We start from the raw sequence: 21,502 nt of genomic DNA, 5'->3' as shown, positions 1-21,502 counted from the left end.
AATCTCTTCCTTGTGCTTTGTCTTTTTTTTTCCCTGCGGTATTCTCTGTCTTTGAGTGTTTCCTTTTTCTCATTCTCTTCCTAGTTCTGTGCTAACAACTGTCCTGCCTCTCACTATCTTATTTTTCTCAGACATAATCAGGAATGAAAAAAATGTCATCATTGACTACTGAGGGGCAAGATATAATGCTCCAGATAGATCAGTAGGGAAGGAAAATGCTGTCATCTCTAACGATTTGTTTAAAAAGGGTAGCCCAATGTAGAATGTAAGGTCGGGTGGGTAGAATCCAAACCTTAATTTACGGTGAATGTCAGATCTGACGCAGAAATGTATGAAGTGCTTGAAATTTAAACCACTGCCTGAATATATGATAAATTATAGTACAATAAATTACTAAGGGACAAAAAGTGGTTGAGAACCAGCTCTAGGTGTTTATTTCATTTGTGCAGTGTACCTCAAGTATCTGTGTGTAGACACTAATTTTCAGCTTTTCCTTATATGGGCTTTCTGGTCATGCTCCTGATTTTCTTACCATGTGATATTTTCCCCCTCCAGGGTTGCTGAGGGCAACAAGTTCTCCTTTTTCCCATGGTCTGAAATTGGAGTTTGTGTATGCATGCAGTTACTGTTCCGAATCTCATCCGTGATTTCATTTTGTTTCTCTTTCCAATCAGAAAATGAAGAGTTTGGCCCAAAGACGCCAGTCTGCACCATCTTTGATCTTTGTCAAAGCACTCAGCAGATCTAGATCGGCCTCAAGGTGAGTCAGTGAGTTTTGCTGGCTATACTGTTTTGCAGTTTCTCAGCCCAAAACTTGAAATATTTTTGAACTATTGTCCACACCAGGTTGTTGAACACAATTCAGGCTCCTCAGTAGCTGCATGGCTATAAAGCCTGCTGAAAGATGTAACAGAACCAGCCCAGGCACCAGCTGATCTCCTAGAGGGGGTTTCCTCAGTGCTGCCACACTGAGCTGTTCATACTTGACTGGGTGGGCAGGGCTGCCCTTCAATTTGCAGCCGGGCATGTGACATTTGGGCTGCTCAGTTGTGAACAGTTTGTGACTGGCTGTGATTGCCTGCTGCGGAGATGGAATGGGCAGAAGAAGATGGATGAATGCTCATTGCCTTGGACACTTACACATTGTCTGGCATAACTCAGGATTGCAGTTGTAGAATTGCACAATTTAATTTTGGTTAAGTTTTTTCTGTCATTGCCTGCTGCATGGTACAGGCTCTCCAGGGCTCTGGAAGCACCTGCTGGTTCAGGACAATGCTGTGGGCCAGGATCTGGTGATCACAGCCTTCCCCTGTCCGGTATTAGCACTTGTGGGGCTGAATATGTGGGTGTTAAGCATTCAGCCTTTTTTGCCCTTGTCTTCTGCCAGAATCAGCCATCCTTCCTCCCTCTCTCCCTCCCTTCTGCAATGTAAAGCCACCATAGAAATGGAAGTTTCTGTGGAGCTAGTCCCCTGTCCAGCCCCAGCCCTGACCTGCCATTTGAACCGCTCTGCATACATAACTTTTTTCTCCCTGCACTACAGTTCATTAGACTTTAAACTTAGAAAACGTGTTTATCGAGAAGTGAACCATCTGGTAGGCTGTTAGTGCTTCCAGCTGTGTATTGCTCTTTACGAAGAAATGTTATTGAGGGAAATAAAAGTATGGCTTTGTAAGGAATATTTTCTCCTACTCTGTGGTGTATTAAGTAATCAGTATATGAGCTTTGGAAAGTTTTTTGTCTTTGATTTAATTAATACCTTGTTTGACATCATGCAGAATTTCACAGTATTTCAGAAACCTGTGAAAGTATTCTGTGAAAAAATCAGAGTTGAAAAATAAGGAAGTCAAAATTCATTTACCTGCTGGTATTCAGACATTAATATTTTTCTTCAATTATACTTTTAAAATTTATTTTATTGCCTGCTCCATAAGTATCAGAAATCAGAAATAGCTGGAGAGACACCCAGTGCAATACACAATACATTTTCACCTCAGAATTTTATGCCTTCTTTAAAGTGTCTTGCTTGTATAGCCCATATGAGAATTATTTCCAAATCTAGTGTGTCAAAGGATTCTTTTGTAAGGCCAGTTGACAGAAACTGTGTGGTGGAGAGGGCCAAAGAGGGGAATGCATTGCCCTGTTCTGCAGTAAGGCAGTGCCTATCCTGCATGACAGACGATGCTGTTTTCACATGGATGGATGCTGCCTCAGTCATGTCTGTACTCTGCCTGTGGCATGCAACAATTTAGCTGCTTCTGTGTTTTGAACTGAAGTCTATGGCCTTTGAGAGAGGTATTGGGTGAAGTCGAGGACCCTGAAGTCAGAGCAGGTGATTCTGTAGCTTCAGAGTCTTTCAGTTTAGAGGGTGACACTTTGGATGGTGTTTATTATTGTTCACAGGAGCAGCAATTCTCACCTGTGCCTGACTTCCTTGTTTGGCTGTGCAAAGCACATTGCTCTTCATCACCAAACTGATGGATGAGTTTGATCTTTCCACTCGTTTTGTTGTGTAAATGCTTAACTCTGGTGAAGTGCTTTCTCTGAAGGAGAGCTGAAGAGCAACGAAATGACTTCTTATGTTTTCTAATCTCCTCCAAATGTTTTACCTCAGACCTGTCTCTGCTCTTAGTTCTTATAGACACAGCCAGTCTGCAAAATCTATTACTCTTCTCTGGCAGTGAACCTTAATACTGGGACTCCATAACACTTACTTGTTAATGGTTGATTAATGAATTGTAGATAATAAAGCGCCTATCTGAAGTTAACAAACATCTGTGAGCGATTTATTTGAACACTCTCACCTCAGCAGCTGGCTCACCTCAATATTTGTTGAAATTAATGAACAAGTGCAAAGTTTAAAAGGGCAGGAAATACTTAGAAGCCAAGTCAGTTTGTATTTTTATACCACTTTATATGTCACGTGTCCCTGGTTTATATACAGGGCACTTTCATAAAACGTAGTGGCACTTTGGACAGACTTACTCTGGGGCATTTTAAAGTTTATTAATGCTATTTATTCAAAGAAACCATTGTGACATCTGGAGATGGCTATTTAGGCATTCAGAGGACTAAGGCTTTTTGATGGTAGTGTTATCGTTGCTGTGATGACACAAGAATGTGAGCAAGGCAAGATGATCTATCTGGAAAAACCAGGTGCTTGTTTGTGCCGTTGTCCTCTTACCCAGTCCTGAAAGAGAAGTAAGTCTGAAAGTCTTGCATGCTTAAAAGCTCATCAGCTTTTTCTCCAGCTATATAATTTGGTTTAATAAACATTCAGCTTTCATTACAAATCTTGCCTTGCCTTGTCAATCATATAGAAGAAGTTACATGATATTTGGCCTATAGAGGAATTTGGGGATATCTGTATGGCATGGTGGTGCACAAAGGGGAAATGGTGCTGTAATCCACACCTCACTTGACTTGTACCTGCAGGCAGAAGAGAAACATAGTAATAGTAGAGATACTATAGTGGAATTTGGGCCCTTACATCCATGAGATGAAAATGTGCAGACCACCATTGCCACATGTTCTTGTTTCTCTTCCTTTTTTTCTGTACAGCTTCTTTTTCATCACAAAATTGTGATGAATAGCCATGTAAAGACTCTTCCACATTATCAGATGTACTCTTCAGAAGCATTTTGAGCAAGGTTATTGTAGAAATGTATTGGAAAAGTAAGCTTTTGGTATTCTTCTTGGCTCATATTCAGGTGCAGAAAAAATAAGTTCGACTGTTAACTCCATTAACGTGTATGAAATCAGCAAAGGATTTGGGTTAGTTATATTTGTCCCCAGACTTGTTCCACAGTTGTAATTTTCCTCTTACTTTTTCTTGGTGTCTTTTAGTGAAACCTGCACAACTTAATGATATAGTTCAGTGCAATACAAATTACGTGCTTGAAACAGAAATGTCTGATGCCTGGATTTAAAGCATCAGGTATTGTCATCCCAAATAATTGATACAGAATAATAAGGACTTGTTGCAAGTCAAATTTTCAGCTTTTGTTCTGCTGTCCCTCAAAACAATTTTCACATGTGACAAAATTGAAGTTTTTGCTCTGCATTAGTAATCTTCTGCTTGCATCTCTGACAGGGACAGCCAAACTCTGTGCTGCAGTCGCTAGCAGCTTCCACTTTTCTATTGCACACCTCAACAGATCTTTGAAAGTGATATTTTTACATGCTGAAACTAAGAAATATAATTTCACAATTTCTAAGTCTGGAAGATCATTTATAGATCTGTAACTCTGCACAGTAAAGGTGTTAAAATACTGAAAATGTAACAACTCTTTTTTACAGTATGGAGTGTGTTTATGATGTTATTTTGGTGTAAGCTGGAAGCACAGGCTGTTTTAAAAACCCCTATTACTTAGTCCCCTATGGCTCTGTGGCTCACGTGCATGAGCACACAGACGCAGGGATGGCTCCAGTAATATTAAGCCGATGGCAAGGAGCTGAGAAGGGTCCTTGCTTAGAGTTCCACAGAAAGCAGTTTATTGCTACAACTTGCGAAGGGGTCTAGAGGCAAATGACCCTGAGCGCATGACAGCTCGAGCTTAAGTACAGGGGTGTGGCTAGCACCAGGAGCCAACTGGGGAAGCTGAACTGAGGTATATTACCATAACCAAACAAGGCATCCTGGGAGAGGCTCCTTTCCCTCACCATAACCCATAAGTCTTTGGCACCGGAGACTGTCTTACCAAGAACTCTCTCTATCTCTTGTACCACAGGTCAATCAGCCACCACAAACCCCAAAGGATATTTTTTAGAAAGTTTATGAATAAATCCCTAAAGAACCTGAAAAGGAAATTCCTAAAATGTTACCCCTATCCAATTTTGTTATGTGACTTTTATGGCTGAAGAAGTGGAAGGTAAAAACAGAAGATTTCACAAGTTTCCACGGTGTTTTCTCCCCTTGTTTACATAGAGGTAATGCCATTCACAGAGAGGCTGTTCTTCCTTCTTCCAGTGCACAGTAAGTGATTCTGGCATGTCATCTTCTAGGGGTCCTGTGCCAAAGGCTAAATAGCCTAGATAACGAAGATCATATGTGTAATCTAGTAATACATTCCACTTGGCGTGAATCAAACACAGAGTGTTCCCAGAGTCTTGGACATTGTGTTTTCAGGGTTTTAGTCAGAAGATATGTGGATGATCCAAGCTATGTGACTAGAAGAAGACAAAAATAGAGACTTCTAATAAATGTAAATTGCCAGAAAGCCTTAACTGTCTCTTTTTCACAGGGAAGATGAGTAGTTGGTGTTTCAGGCAAAACTCATCGCAGGGAGGAAGGGGATAAAAGTTCATTGCAAGTAAGCAGCTTGTTAGGTGGATATTTCAGTTGTGATATTTTCACTCATTCTTCAGTCATTTCCATGTTGGTGAATAATTTTGCCTCACAGTGTGATCTCTGTGAGGTGCGTTTGGCTGGTGAGGCGATGGAGACGGAGCACAGGCCCCTCGGCCACGCGCCACAGCCGTTTTTACCTGCTGCTGCAGGACGAGGCCCTCATGCAGAGACTCCCCTTCCTCCTCTCCTGTCTGCCCCTGCAGAGGTGGGTGTTGCTCTTGCACAACCCCCAGGCACCATGGTGGCATTTGCTGGAGTGTGGACTGTAGATGGCCTGTCCCTGGCAGAGGCCACCCATGCCAGGCAGAGGAGGGACACCCTGGGCCAGGGCCGCCATGGCCTGGCCGGCCCATGGTGCCACTGCTGGTGGCTCATGGGGCACGGCTTAGGGTCACCCCGCCATGGGGCACAGCCCTGGGGTGGCGTGGGACAGGTTGTGCCTCGCCCAGGAGTTTGCAGGGCAAAGGCCGTGCTGTGTGCATGTGCTGGTTTCCATGCGTGCCTTCCACATGTGATCAGTGGGAGTTTCCTCCGGAGCAGCTGCACACCGCCAGCGGGATGAGGGAGGCTCACAACCAGACTGGGAGTTGACATGGACAGGTACCATCCCAGCTGGCTCCAGCTAGTCATCAAAAAGGAGGGAAAATCCTATTCCTAGAGACTCAGTCACCAAAGCAAATGAAAGTTTCTTTGCTTCTGGGTCTAATTCTTAGATTTAATTCAGTCTCAAAACAGCTGATCAGTATTTTTTCCGAGATTTTTTTATTTCATGAAAAGTTTTGATGTTTTAACATTTTATGCTCAATCAGAATTTCTGCTTAAGCAGAATCTCTGTATGAGAACTTCCCTGAATTTCTCCTCTCAGTATGTCATGTTTCCCTATGTAAGGTAAGCATATATGAATTTGTAGAAAAATAGTAAATTTTTTTTAATCGCTATTTTGTGTTTAATGCTCTTCCTTTTTAATGGAACTACACATAATTAAAATTACTTGTGATGATATTCTACAAGTTGTCAGTTTCTAGTGTATCTAATTCGTGCTTGATTAAAGCTAATTATAACACTGGAGTATTGCTTTCTTAAACCATGTGTTTGCACAAAAAAGTTACTTTTACATAATAATAGCTGAGTATAAAATTTTATTAACTGTTAACAAGGTGAACTTTCTGAGGCCTCAGATGGCCTTTTAACTCGGAGATTGGCAATCCTGCCCCTCTGCTGTGCTTTTTCTGTTTTGTTTTGTGTGAGTGTATGTGTGCATATGTTTGTTTTTGATAAAACCTGTCAGTTCTTCATTTACGACCTACAAACTGGCTTATAGCGATGTTTGTACATCTGGAGATCGAAATGAGCTGCGGCTTTCGGAGATACGCTGCTTTTTTATTAAAAGGAAAGGACTAGAGGTAACAAGAAGGAAGGCTTGGAAGCAGGGTTTTGGAGGGATTGGAGTTTAAATAAGGGATTAATTTTACAATAAAGGACTAATATTTTAACACCAGCGCCTTAAGCCGATTCCCTTTTGGAGAGAGTTGTGGCAGTTTTAACATGAAGACAGTGAGGGGCAGTGCTCATCAGGATGAGTGCAAGGGCTCTGCTTGTCCAGATGTCTCAGGGTCCACATGTGCTCTTGGCTGCAGCCCATTTAAAGGACTTTTTGGATTAGGCCTTGAGGTCTGGCAGAATGCGGCTGTTGTCCAGCCATTGTGTATTGCTGATTTTAGACAATAAAATCTCTGCCAAGTGACAGTCTGGCCAAGCAGTTTGGGCAGCAGCATACCTGAGGAAATCACAGACCAACTTGCTCTGACTGCTTTGTGCTCATTTATCTTGTGTAAACAAGCAGAACAGCTCTAATGATGTGCAGGCTGATGTGCAGCCTCTGGTGCCCTCACCTCTGACAAGGGCCAGCGTTAAACACCAGCTGAACTCTCCTTCAGGCTGATATGGCATTACTTCTGCTGGTCCAGCTGTGTCCTCGTGGTGCACAAAGCTGCTGGTGAGGGGTTTAAATCACATCATGGGAATAACAGTCTGGGTTTAGGTATCTTCTGTGCCCATTCTTACGTGTTTGAGTGCTGGGGGCTAGATCCAATAAAGGATAATAAGCCTCAAGAACAAGACTCTAAACCCATGACAGAAAGACATCATCTCAGAGGCTTCCTGACCTCTCAAGTACCTCTGTTCTTTAGACACTGTTCTGCTGCCCAGAGAGCTTACCAGACTTCTGGAGTTTTGCTTTTGCACATCCCAGTATAGCATAACTGTTGGTAGCACTGAACAGGTAGTTATCATCTTAAGGCGTAGAGATGTGGGCGATCCTCTAACAGCTTTTTTTCCTCAGCTCAGATCACTGGCAGAGCAGCAGCTTCTGACTAACCTGACCGAGTAGCTATGTGAAAAACTCATTGAATAAATAGGTGGGCAGTTAGTTATGGGAGAGCAAACAGGTGCATGTGGCTCCATGCATGTCCATAAGGAATCTGGGTTACTATGCTTGCAATAGCTGGCAGCAGCAGGCATATAATCTCTTCACTGTAAAAGGATAAAAGGATTCCTGTGCTGCAGTAGTAGTATCAAAATACAATTTAAAGCCCTGGAGGCAAAGCAAAGCCAGATTTGTTCTTGTTACAGCTGGACAGGTGAAGTGATACTCCTGTGTATGTTGGCACCCATGTTGTTCATCCCTCTTAGAGAAGTGGTCCTTACAAACTGAAGCCAGTATCCTCTCCATCCAACCTAGCCTTGAACACTTCCAGGGATGGGGCATCTGCAACTTCTCTGGACAACCAGTTCCAGTGCCTAACCGCCATCACAGTATAGAGTTCTTCCTAACATCTAATCTAAACTTACCTAGCCGAATACCTTCTTCAATAATGGGAAAATCAGAGCCTAAAGGAGAAGGACTATTGAGCAGTGAAACTTTTAGAGACCATGAGCAGCCTACTGGTATTACCCGTTAAGTGAGTGAGGTGACTGACAGTCAGTAAACCCAGGCAGTCAACTAGAAAATGCCATTTCCTGTTGAAAGGACATGGTCACACAAGTGCCTTACTCTTGCCCGTCTAAGCTTGTGTGACATACAGCTGGAGATGTTAGGGTTGGCAGAAACATGTAGGCTCACTGACAGCCATTCATGGTGGTCCAGAAGGGATTTCTAAAGATGTCCACACCAGTCTTCTTACCCCATGTGCACATCAGCTTTAAATTACTTGTTTCTGTAGAGATCTGCAGAATGTCTTAGCTATTTTTGGTAACCCAGAATTCCTGGCTGTTATATGACCTGTGCTGAACTCTTGTAATACACTTTACAAGAAGATATATGAAAACCCCTTTTGAATAAAAGCTTCGTTTCATCCATGAGGTAAGTCAAAGTCAATGGAGCTGAGCCAGGCTTTTAAATGTTCCAGTTGTGATTAAGTGGGATTAATGCTCCTAATTGCAATTACTGCTTCTCAAAAAAGTTAAGGTAGGACAAAAACCTTATCCCTTCAGGTTATCCTACTAAATATCCTACTATATAGGGTATATTATAAAATATCCTTTAGTTACCCTACTAAAATAATACTGGATCTTGTAGTAGGACATGGGTGAACCTGAGATCCCAGAGTGCTCCTCTGTATGTCACCTCAGAACGGGTAGGAAGAAGCTTGGTTGGTAGCAGCAAAGGTAGCCTGTGCATCCAGGCTTCTTGTAAGCCATGAGAAGCTCCAAAAAGCCCAGACAATGATGGTGCAGAACTGTAGAGCTGGGGTGTTAAGTTTTGGCCTTTTCTTTCCCCTTCGTTCATCCTACTTTTTTTCCTATTTTTTTCTTTATTATCTTTCTTTTTTTCCCCCAAAGTTCACTTTTTTTGGTGACTTTTTTTTTTTGGTCCGAACAATGAAATCTGTTTGGGTAGACAGTGCCTGGAATGGCATTTCCCTGGTGCAACTGGGATGAGAGAGTAACTCAAGGTGGTGCTGCTATGTCAGTCAGTAAAAATGAGTGGGAACTGCAGTGGTGAACAGAGGATTGATTCTTCCAAAGGCCAGAGAGCTTTTATTGACTTCTGCATGTGAATGTGTCCTCTCCCAAACCTCTCCCTTGCTCAGGGAGCCTTAGACCAAAACCCCTTGAACTTGTTGGCTGCTGGCAGAGCTGTATAGCAGGACTGGAGAACACCCACACTGCAAGAGCTTTTCAATAGGATTTAAATAACTTGCCCTAAATTCTTTTCTGGTGGAAATAGGCAAAATATGACCAAAACGTGTGGTGCTAATTTATACCAATAGAGAATTTTGTCCTTGTGTTAAATTTTCAGAGTAAACACCTTGCAGCTGTTTGTTAAAATAAAACAAAAAGCCTTGGAAACAAACCAGACCACAAGTGTGTTTCCTGTCTCCAGCCTCCATGCTGTAGTCCATGCTTGCTCTGCAGAGAATATTGTCCTTTTGGCTATGTAAAAATTACTTAAGTGCAGCTTTGTTTTCAGTTAGGCTGCCAAGCTTCCATCCTGAAACGTGTGAGGATTTTGTAATTTTTATTATGTTTAGTAAGGTTTTGACATCATGCAGAGATGATACAAAACAATTTTTAGAATCCTATTATAATTTAAGTTGGAATATTTTTCTCAATATATATTGCCTTAAAATGTGCATGCTAGGTTTTAAAAACAGAGAAGTGATATCCAATTTTATAAATAAAAGTTTTAGTTCTGATTTCTGCCCTAAAACATAAATTTGTGTAATTATCTGAGTAAAACTTGCTCCCCATTTCAATTAATATACATCTTCCTTCCATTGTCCAGGCTTGTGCTTGCCCTGCCAGTGCTGGAGAGTGGGTTGCAGCACATTTTGGTCTGAAGTCTCTGTGACCCTATTGGGACTCACTGCTTGATCTTGGGTATAATTTTCTCAGGTCCAGCTGCTTGCCTGGGTAGAGTGAGGACAGCCCTGTGCTGGAGGCTGTGAACTGAGGCTGATACGTGCTCCAGGTCAGAGGACTCGCTATGAGATCCCCAGGCACAGTCCATTAGGGAAAATGCAGGGGTGAGGGGTGACTGCCCCATATTTGTTCAAGTACATGACTTGTAAAAAAGAAGCTGCAACCAGAAAGAACACTTGTGAAGTAGAATCAGGCATTGTAAAACTTAGTAACTAAAGCTCTTTGAAAAACCAATCAGATCTCACTTGTTTCATGGTACAAAAGCTACTGTACCCGAAACGGTGATGGCCTGGGGGACTTTAAAGGAGTGCTGCAGAAAATAGACTTGCTATTTCTGGAATGCTGCACTGTTTTCACGAAGTGCTGCTTCAACTGCATAAGATTTACCAAAGATAACAACATGCAAACATGCCCAGCATCCTCAGAACGAAGCTCCCTTGGCATAGCAGGGATCAATTGGCAGCAGATTTTCAGAAATGGGTTGGCAGCCCATGTGATTAAGAGAGTTTTATGCTTGTTTATTAAAGTCCTTTCTATAAATAGTCAGTGTAAGTTTACAACTGCATACTAACTTTGTTCTGGCCCACATCTTACCTACCACCTTCCTGGAAAACACTCCTACCCACCAAGCTGATACTTTTTGTGCTTTCTTTCACCCTCCAAGTATAATTATTACTTATTAGAATAAAGTGCTGTATAAACGTAGATGAAGTGCATATTTGGGATCACGAGGATTTGAAGTGGGCAGATCCTGAGCATGTGGGTGACTTGCCGAGGGCACTGGTTGTGGTTCGGAGGCAGTGACAGGAGCAGTTAGCACCTTTAAAAATGCAGAGGATTTTATATCTCTATCTCTATATATATCTGTAGCTATATATGTCTGCCTGTCTAAGTAGGGCTCTGAGCTGCAGATTGCTCCTTGTGGGTGAGCCTTGTCTGTGTGTTGCCTTGTTCATGTCAATGGGAGCTGTGAATGCTCATCCCTGAGGCCAGCAGGGCTTTGCATGGTTGTGCTGAACAGGCAGTGGGGATGGAGCAGGCTGGACTGAGCAAGTAATGGGAAATGGGCATGGCTGTTGGCATCCCTGTTTTCAGCTCCTTACTCCATCTATAGACAGCTTGTAAGTTTGTGTCAAGCCAGAAGCCATCACAAGGACATCTCCAGATAGATAGTGTTATTGTGCAGTACTGTGTTGTATCTCCCTGTTTCTTCCCTTTTCCATCTGCAGCTGGTTTGAGGAAGTGATTAAGCACCTACACAGGGCTTTGCTTGTTCCTCAGCTGTTGTTCAAAGACAAAGCCCCTTGCTGACAAATTTTGTATGTAGGTCTACACAAATGGGTGTAGAGCAGTTGTAGCCTCCTTTCTCTTCCTGGCTGTTCTAGCCTGAGGAGTGACTCCTCAAGCCATATGCTTTAATAAGCTGCCAGCATGATAGAAACTAAATTAATCAGGAGCATGAACAGGACTATCTCCATTTTCCTGGGTTCAGGCCCAAGCACGGGCAGTTGTTTTCAGTGTACAGGAAAAGCTCTTCTTTCTTTCAGTTTTTCACTCCTCACTTTAAGTGTACAGAATGCATTGATCTGTTTTGTGTGATTATTTTGACAAAGTCTGGGGTGATTGTGTCAAGTTGGCTAGAATACAGTTCAAGTCACATCCAGATTATCATTTATGATGAAATTCAATTTGTGTTGAAGTCCTGAAATCTTAACATTGCCCTTTGGTGCACTATAAGGAGCGCTGCAAGGTGAGTCAGTACTCACTGCTGAGTTACAGATTTGGTTGGGTTTTTTGTTCCACCTTATCTCACCTTATTTGGCGACCTCTTGCACACCAAATTGGAGCTCTGCTTTTGGTTAGTTAAAGAATTGTTCTCACTACCTTATTAAGTTAAGTATCCTGAGTGCAAAACACCCTCTAGCCACACAATATGGGTAATATGTCTGATGTCTTAAAGGATTTCCAGCAGTAAACCATCGTGGCTTCCAAGCTCCAGTTAGCAGGTCCTGCCTCATTAGCAAAAATACAAGAAAGCATCTATTAAGCTGGCACTGAAGTTCCTTCTCACAGGACTTTTTAGGAGCTTAAGGGTCTGAGTAGGAGGCACAGAAAAAAAGTACAAGCATTGTTACCTGATTTCCAATATAAGCTCTATTAAGAAAGTGGAGGAACATACCTGCTAGATCAGGCTTGCTTTTGGGGGTATCTCTGCTGGTCACAAATGACATGTTTTCCCTGACTGATAATCCATTTTGGCAAAAATCCATAATGTGGGCTGAACTGTAGACGTTTCTTATGGTGCAGATAGCTGCTGTTTTCACTAGCCTTGAAAGGATGTGAGTAGCTCCTGCTTCTCTCAGTGGGCTGCTCTAGCCCAAAGCTGTGACTCAGTGATGGTAAAGTAAATGCTTTACTGAGAGATGCTGAAGTTGAAAGTTCATTGGCTTTATTATTCCTAAAAGATAAATTACTTATTCCTTAGAGCCATCCAAAACTGGCCTTTGAGATATACAAAAGCAGTCTGTTGTCTCTGAACACTGCGAGGAGGGTTAGCAGGTGCTCTGCTTGGTGGCCTCTCTAGCCTGTAGCCAAAACAAGGTTAGATTTATGCTGCAAGCTGCAAGCTCTGCACATGCAGGCAGATCCTCTTCAATGTCTTCATAAATGACTTGGACACAGGACTCGAAGGTACCCTTACATCAGTTTGCCAATGACACCAAATTGGGAGGAGCTGTTGACTCCCTGGAAGGCAGAGAGGCCCTGCAGAGAGACTTAGGCAAATTAGAGACATGGTCAATCACCAACTGTATGAAGTTTAATAACAAGGGCAAGTGCTGGATTCTGCACCTGGGATGGGGCAGCCCTGGATGTGTGGACTGACTGGGGAGTGAGAGGCTGGAAAGCAGCCCTGGGGAAGGGGATCTGGGGGTCCTGATCAATGACAAGTTGAATATGAGTCAGCAGTGCCCTGGCAGCCAGGAGGGCCCAGTGTGTCTTGGGGTGCATCAAAAGCAGTGTGGTCGAGGAAGGGGATTGTCTCCCTCAACTCCACTCTGGTGAGACCCCACCTGGAGTTCTGTGTTCTGGGGTCTCCAGCACAGAAAGGACATGAACCTATTGGAGCAGGGAGAGGAAAGATTACTAGGATGGAACATCTCTCCTAAGAGGAAGGGCTGAGAGAATTGGAACTGTTCAGCCTGGAGAAGAGCTCTGGAGAGACCTTAGAACAGCCTTCCAGTACCTAAAGGTGGCCTCTAAGAAAGGTTTCCTTGAGAGGTGTTAAGATACCCCATGCCTAGGAAGATTCAAGGTCAGGTTGGTCAGGGCTCTGAGCAGCCTGATGTAGTGGAAGGTGTCCCTGCTCATTGCAGGGGTGTTGGACTAGATGACCTTTAAAGGTCCCTTCCGACTCAAGCTATTCTGTGGGTCTATGGTTGAATGATTCTCGTGGGTCCCTTCCACCTCAGGATATTCTATGTTTCTATGCTTGATTGTATGAAAACTGGAAAGAGCCTCTGGTCCTTGAGCTTCAGCACCAGTGGAGGCATGCAGGATTTATACCTACAGTACATATTTGTGAAATGAGTGTAGGCCAGGTTGTTCGCTGTAAGAGGAATTTGGAAAGGTATTACGTACGTGTTTGACAGACCAAGTGCAGCCTCACACTTGGCTGGGCTGGTTCAGCTTTCAGCCTTTTGAATAGTTGTCATTTCACTGCTCTGTAATGAAAAGGGGAATTTCTCACCTACCTCTTTAGAAGGACTTCAGAGGTTAAAAAGAGAAATGGCATTTTATTTCAATAGGTATCAGTTGTGCAGAGAGCACTGGTGCTGCATCATAAGAGGAAGTGGACTTCTGTGGCTGCAGAGAGCGCATCAGCGAAGAGAAGTTCTGGCAGAGAACAACAGCCAAAACAATGGAGTGAGGTTTAGGATGGAGCATGAGCAGTCTGTGAGAGGGATGTCATGTAGCTGAGATACCTGCAGCAGCTCATTCCAGCTTAGCTACCTAGGAACAGGTTGTTCCCCTGAGGCATCTTAGAGCTTAATCTAAATCAATGAAAGACTGAAGTCAGCATCAACTGAAATCAGGGGAAGCTTCCTATTGGCATAAATGACATCCGGATCATGGATTTAGTAACCACTTAACATGGATTGTTAAGATCTCCTTCAAAAAGTATAATTTCTTTCATTGTTTTCACTACAAACAGAGAATAAAGCTGACATCTCCATTAACACCAAGAATAAACATTTAGTGGGTAATGCCATTCAGGTATCGGTTTTATTGGAAACCCCAAGGAAGCTCTTCAGGGGGAAGAAGTATTTTTTGTGTTTCTGTGGTTTCTGGTAAATACAGGATCAATGAAGTGAGCTCTGACATTTCCTTTCACACTGAATGCAGCTGAGATACGTTTTTCAGTATTTGGCTGACTACTGTAGATTTTGCCCTCATATGTTTCACTTACAAAATTGAAGTGGTTTTTTTTAAATCATAGTGTCTTTTGAATAGGCACAAAATGCCTATTTTGATTAATTTGAAAAATAAGAGGTATAAAAATTTATATTCTGGAAACACCCAGAGAAAAGTCTTCAATTAACTTTCTAATAATTTCATCCAGCACAGTGATTTTAGTCTTTTCCTGAATAGCTCAAGAATATCTCTGTAGATATCCTCAAATTACAAGATGTTCTCCTTAGTTAAAATCCCACATGAAAATTTCTGACCCCCAAAATAGTACTTTTAGAAAAAAATGTCCACTTAAGACTAGAGTTTTAGAATGGCAATGACATCAAAACATCATTGTCAGCCTTGCTTCCTCACAAAGTGGAACATGACTGATTGTTGGCTCTACAGGATCCCCATCTAACCCCATCTTTCAGGAATCAGTTCACAGTTCCTTCTTAACAAAGCTTGATGACAGCCTTTTTTTCTGCCAGAATGGAAGGATGTTACTGCGTGGGATTTTTACATGTCTTAATCATAAAGTGATGTTTAGGGAAACACAGGGAAGGCAGAGAGAGCCCTACATCACTGACTTTTATTTTTTATTTGTAGCAGAAACCATGTTGACCTGAGTTTTGCCTAATTTTATTGAAAAGAATTTTCAAAGAATCAGTATTTACATACTTAGCACTTTTTCAAAATTAGACCCATCTAATGGCCAGAAAAATCATTGAGCCATTAAAAACTGAACTGCAAAAATACCTCTCTCATATAAATCCCTGTGCCTGAGGATATTGCTGATCTGCATTTTCTTCAATGTAACAACACTTCGGTTTCATTCATGTCTTGTAACAATGGAACATTAATTGAGAGGATCAAACGCCTGCTTTCCAAAAGATGTTTTTTGTCACTGCTGACATGAATTTCCTCCATGTTCCTTGTTCCTGGGGCGTTAGAAGATTCTGGCTGAATTAATGGCTTTGATTTTTTTTCCACTTTGAAGAAAATATTGGCACTTTTTTTTTTTTTTTTTAATAAGGCTTATCAGGTAAGGTCTAATATTAGCATATGTAAGGGTGCTTATTAGAGTTCAGATGACAGATGTGCTTGAAAGGCACTGGCTCAAAAGGCAGTTCAATTTGCTTGACCCTGCTGGCATTACTAAATCTACTGCACCTTCATTTGTGTGCCAACATGACAAAGATTTTGCTTAGTTTAATTTGAGAGGCTCCTGGGCTTATGAATCATGATGTAGAAAATGTACAAATAGGAATAATCAAACAGAATTGCCTATATGGAGACACAAAAGCCAGAGCCTGTAATTGTAAGAATGCTTCTGCCGATTTGATTACAGCAGCGTAATGTGAAAAGGGTTTTCTTCACAATTGTTGTTACTGGGTTCAAATACAGGTGAGCATATCCCTGATTTAATCTTTGAGGTAAAGACCATGCATGGCTTTCACACAGGTGGACTCATCAGCATTCCTGAATTCTGTTTAAGTCTCTGTGCCAAGTGCTGCTAGGGAGTTAATGAAATGGAGTCCCAGTTACCTAGCACTCGTTAATGAACTGGTGAGGTGGCAATTTCTAGTTGAGTGACAGGACAGGAGAGGTGCTTGTTGTTCCCCTGGCTCCTGTTGCTGGCCACACAGTGTGTATCCCTGTTATGCTGGACCAAACTCCTCCCTCTGCTTTAACCTCCACACTCCTGGACACCCCTTCCGCTTAGGAATGATCAAATGACTTAGGTTTGCATTATTCATTCTCCAAGTCATTCCTCTTCTTTCTCTCTTACCTGAAGGGGTAGGTAATAAACGACAAGATTAAGACACAGTTTAAGACAAAATAAGTTGAGGAATTCTTTTGAAAACTCAAGACTCTCAGCCGGAAAGGGGAATCCAAGGCCAAACAAGGCTCTCCCCAGCAGATAGAGATCCTCGCCAGCTCCTTACACATCAGTGAAAGTGTGTCCTGCTAATGTAGGCCAATCTTAGAGCTTATCCTTTCTCTCCCAGCTGTCAGGATTTCCTAAATAATTTCCAGCATAATCCAGCCACAAGTATCCAGGAGGGGAGGGTCATGAGTCGTCCATGCTCTAAGAGAGGTAGAAGAAGGTGTATGACCTTTGAAGGTTTCCTCTGCTTGCTCTTGTTTTCTTTCATTTCCCTCCCATTTATTTTGTGACTTTCACTGTATAAGCTCCATTTCTTCTCCCAAAAAAGTGTTTGTCATCCATTCCAGTGGGACCAGGAATAAACGGGACTTGCAAAGCTGTTCACTTCAGCCTGCCCTTGCCAGGCTGATCCTGCCAAGTGCTAGCTTAATTTTTTTTAACAAGAAGAAAATAAGTAAATACATTTGAATAAAAATTGAACTGATTCATTTGGCCAGAGGGAAATGATGCATTTGGAGGCATCTCTTGGGAAAGCCAGTAATTGAAAAGTTGGATTTTAAAATCATGAGTAAAGATACTGATGGTTCCTGGATTTAATCCAGAAATTCATTATTTAAGGTACACCAGGGTATAGGAGACCTAGGTTCAGTTCTCTCAGCTTTGTGTGAGAACTTGAGGCCATGCCTCTGGCTTTCCAAGGGAGAGCCTCACCTGCTACAAGCTTCCAGGGAGCCCTAAAGAAGGAGTGTTGTCCTCTCAGACACTCACATTCTTTTGATTTGGCTTCATATAAATGGTCGTTTGTTAGAGCAAGGCTCAGAAAGTAGGGATATCCTGTCTGGGTGAGTAAGCTGACCATCATGCTAGAGAAAACCTATTTCTGCTTCAATAACTATTCAGCTACTTTATGTAGAACAGGTCGATCAGGAGAGTTTGCAAGAACCATGTCTCCACCTTGGGCTGCAATACCTCCTTAGAAAAGATCACTTAGAAAAGTGTCTTCTAGGAGAAAGCCTGATATTTCCCCCACAGAGTTGGGTTTGGATTACCCAGCAGCGTCAGATGAGCATAGTTGTGCTCCAGCCACACAACCAAACCCTGCAGCAGGAGCTTCATTCATTGCTTGTGGGTTGTGTACTGGGAGAGAGAAAGGCTGAGCAGCCTTCTCAGGTTGCGTCTAGTGCATGGTGTGTCTCTAGCAAGGTTCAGTTACACCTTATATTTGTCCTTGGTTCTGAATAATTTCTATAAATGGCTTTTAACCCTGAGTATGAGTCCTATTCTGATGGAGGTGGTTGTGCAGTTATCTATTCATCATGCATATGTGTCCTCTCTCTTTTTGGAGAGCCTACAGGAGATGAAATATTTTCTCTAAGACTTCAATACAAAGGGAAGCAAATACAAATAGCTAAAATGGGGAGGGCTGTGTCTAAATTATTGTCCTTTGCTAAATGCGACCCATGCCAAATGCTACAGCTTGGGCTGTAAAAGATTCAGTGAGGATAGTCCCTAACAGATTTTGTGTCAGAATCTGACTGCTGAATTACCCTGTAAGCCCCTCTCACCTTTCACTGAAATGTGGTCAAATGAATTACTTTTTGGCAGCAGCTGTGGGAAGTCACTGCCTGGTTCTCACTCCCAGGCGAGTAGCTGATTTGCTTTCCTTTACTCTGTTTATTTTATGTCTCTGCAGGGAAGGCTGCTTGTCCCCCATCAGCCCAGAGGCATGGCCCCTTGTGCAGTCTTTCATATGCCACAACCGAACGTTCATCCTGGACGGCCACGTGCAGCTGAAGACGAGTCTGCAAACCCAGGAGCGACACCTTTTCCTCTTCACAGACCTTCTGGTTGTTGCCAAGTCCAAGTGAGTATGGCCCCTCAGGCGCTGCTCCTGCAGAGCAGACCTTTTCTTCAGTGGAACATATAATGGATTTTCAGAATACTTTTTAAGTAGCAAATCTTCCCTAAATCATAAGGAAACGTTTTATTTTCACCTCTCCAGGCATCTTTGAAAACCTCATAGCCATAGAGGAATTTCAGGATGCAGAATTTTATGGAAATATCAGATAATCTTTGATATATTTCATGTTTTGTGTCATCTTCTCCACTTTGGGAGCGCAGTGTCACAAAAGACTCATTGGCTCTCAACTGTGTCCAATGTGCTACCTTCAACTTCTTGTTTTAGACAGGTCCTCTTCAGTCCTGTGGGGTTTGGATAACACCAGTGCTTGTGCTGTAGGGGGGTTAGAGGTCTTAATCCTTACCTGGAAGCTGCTTTGATACACACCAAGGATGAGCAGCCGTATAAAAATAGAGATTGCAGGCGGCACTGCAGTGTCTGTCTCTGTAGGTTGTCCTGTGCCAGAAGGAGCACGGGGAAGGGGAAGCGATGCTGAGCAGTCTGGGTAGTGTTCATGTGTAATCAGGCTTGCTGTTGAGCTCTGATTATTCACTGTACCATTCACAATTAAATCACATTTACAAGCTGTGTCTAGCATGCCAGCTTCATGCGGCATTTGTGGTTTAAGGCGATTTTAGAGGGTGCTTTCACTTGTTGTTATGGCTTGTGGAGAAGTAATAATAAAAAATCCTGATGTAGCTTCACTCTCTGTTAGGCACTGTGTTGTGGTTTCACAGGGTGGGCAATCTCAGCGGAAGTCCTGGGCTTTTCCAATGTGTTGTTTCGCTTAAGCAATTGTTTCAGGGGCTTCTGGGAAAAGCCAGAAGAAATCTGTGTTTTCTGTAGAAATCTGAGCTGTGTCTGTTTGAATCACACATAGTAAACATAACCCCCCCAGCTGAACTCCCTCACTCGATGTGGTGTGACAACACAGAGGATATTTTACACAAAACATGTTCTGCTATGGGTGGGTGGTGAGCATAAGGATATTTAGGGGAAATCTTGGTATTCTACCAGCAGTAGCAGAAACAGCATTGTTACTGTGTTGATTTTTGTTTGTTGCTTGTTGAGGGTGGAATTCACCTCACCTAATTTCAGCTGTAAAGTGAAATATTTGTAACTTACCTAGGTTTCTAGATTGCTCTTACAGTAAGTGAGGCAAAACCAGCTCCTTACTGTGGCAAACTCACCTGTGCTGAAAGAGCATTGATAGTGGGTGAGGGGAGTCATACTCTTGGGGGTCTCTCACTCTGTCCACTAGCTTTCCAGTGGGCATGGTCCACTAGCTCAGCTCCTAAATTGTAGAAGAGTACAGTCAGGAGGGATACAGCACCCCCTCCCTGGTCAGCCTGCTGAGCAGAAGCTGTGTTACAGACCCAGGCTGAGCTGCACATTACTGCAGGTTTGGCTGGGTCCCAGCGGGACTATTTGCATAGGAAAGCACTAGTTGGTGTAACCACACAAAACTCTGGTCCCCAGGGAGTAATAACAGCTCTTACAGCATGTGATTTAATGTGGGGAAGAGATACAATGTTTAAAAAAGGTGCTAGAGGACAATTTGTGCTTTTGCATGTGAAAAATATGGGGGGGGAGCAAGTCTTTGCTAGAAATGGTAAAAATAGTATTTTGAGTGATTTTACTTCATGTATTTTGAAGAACTAATTGGGATGTTCTCTCTACAGCTGCCCTGTCACCAATTAAAGCATCAGAGCTGTCACTAATGAATACTACTTAAAAATCAGCATTTTTAAAGCTGTCTCACACTAAAATGCCAATGCCAATTCCTAGAAGGAAAACCCGAGTGTGTGTATTGCTATGTGGCCGTGACTGTGGATTGCTATTGACTTTTTAATAGCAGGTACAGAGTCAAAGCAGTAAGACTAGGACAGAATTAATGATACAGTTGAATCTTACTTAACTTCAGAATTATTCCTTGTGAATAATTCTGTCTTAAGTAGTTTTTCTGTTTTGGGCATGTGAACCCCTAAGGAATCTTCGGTACAGCTGGGCCCCGTGCGGGTGTGAGCTCAGCTGCAGGTGACCAGTCACTGTACAAATGGAGCTCATGTACAATCAGGCTTTGTATGATCAGCAAATGGGTACAAGTTTTTCCTAAAGAGAACAAGTGTCTTGTGTCCTCTGAGCTTGCTGAGTAAACTGCTTGTGCAGCACCGAACTCCTGCTTAAAGGCAAAAAATTGGCATTGCTCCCATTGAAATTTGCGAGGGTGAGTTGTCTCCACAACTGGTCCATCTATGGCTTTGGACAAGGGGCCTGTAGGTTCATTTTTTTGCTACTTTCTAATAATTTCTGCAATACAAACTCTTATGGTTTCCTATGATGCATTATACCAGTTCATAAAAAATAAGAATGATACTCACATGCTGTGCTCCTCTGCTACCCTGTCCTTCACTACCTTTATGTGAGGATTAAGTCAAAAATGTATTGATTGAAAGAGTTTTTCTCACTAAACCAAAGCTAATTATGTAAAATGTTATACTCTTTTTTATATATTGATTAGGTTTCTTACAGAGAGTGTATGTTTTTATTTGGCAGAGTAAACATTTCAAGGATCTGTCAGTTTAATGATGAAGGTGTCTCGTAAGTTTTTGTGTGGGGGACACAGAGAAATGGTTTCCTTTTTCTCCTTTGTGATGTGCAGCTGTGTACATACACAAGCCTTTTAAGGGTATTTTCCCAAAGTGACATAGAAATTAAGGGTTGAGTGCATACATGGAATTACGGTAGCAGTCTCACAGTAGATCCATAAATGCTTTTGTCAGAGGGTTCAGTTAAGGAGATTAGCAAATCTAGAAAGAAATTAATCTTCCATTTATTATTGCCTGCAAGGTATCCAATTGTAAGCAAAAGGAACTCTGTGTACTCTGCAGTGGTGGCATAACTTGGGCTGTGTCAATATATACAGCATTGGTGTTCATGATTTTTCTGTTCATTTCAGTGGTTTTGGGATCTGCCTGATATTTACAGT

General features: G+C 42.4%; 1 protein-coding gene across 4 annotated transcripts in view; it reads left to right on the top strand.

Moving 5' to 3' along the window:
- The window catches only part of ARHGAP20 (Rho GTPase activating protein 20), a 61,968-nt gene that overhangs the window by 9,513 nt on the left and 30,953 nt on the right, over positions 1–21,502 (top strand). For all 4 annotated transcript variants that reach the window (XM_048294773.1, XM_048294775.1, XM_048294774.1 and 1 more), the window contains 2 exons: positions 675–760; positions 18,307–18,477. In XM_048294773.1, the coding sequence (XP_048150730.1) occupies positions 675–760; positions 18,307–18,477 (257 nt within the window). Of the gene's footprint in view, positions 1–674; positions 761–18,306; positions 18,478–21,502 lie in introns of those variants that run through there.

Source organism: Corvus hawaiiensis, chromosome 2 (assembly GCF_020740725.1).
Source record: "Corvus hawaiiensis isolate bCorHaw1 chromosome 2, bCorHaw1.pri.cur, whole genome shotgun sequence".
In the NCBI taxonomy this organism is placed as follows: Eukaryota; Metazoa; Chordata; class Aves; order Passeriformes; family Corvidae; genus Corvus; species Corvus hawaiiensis.
Note: the sequence above shows the minus strand (reverse complement) of the source record. Positions and strands in the feature narration are given on the sequence as shown.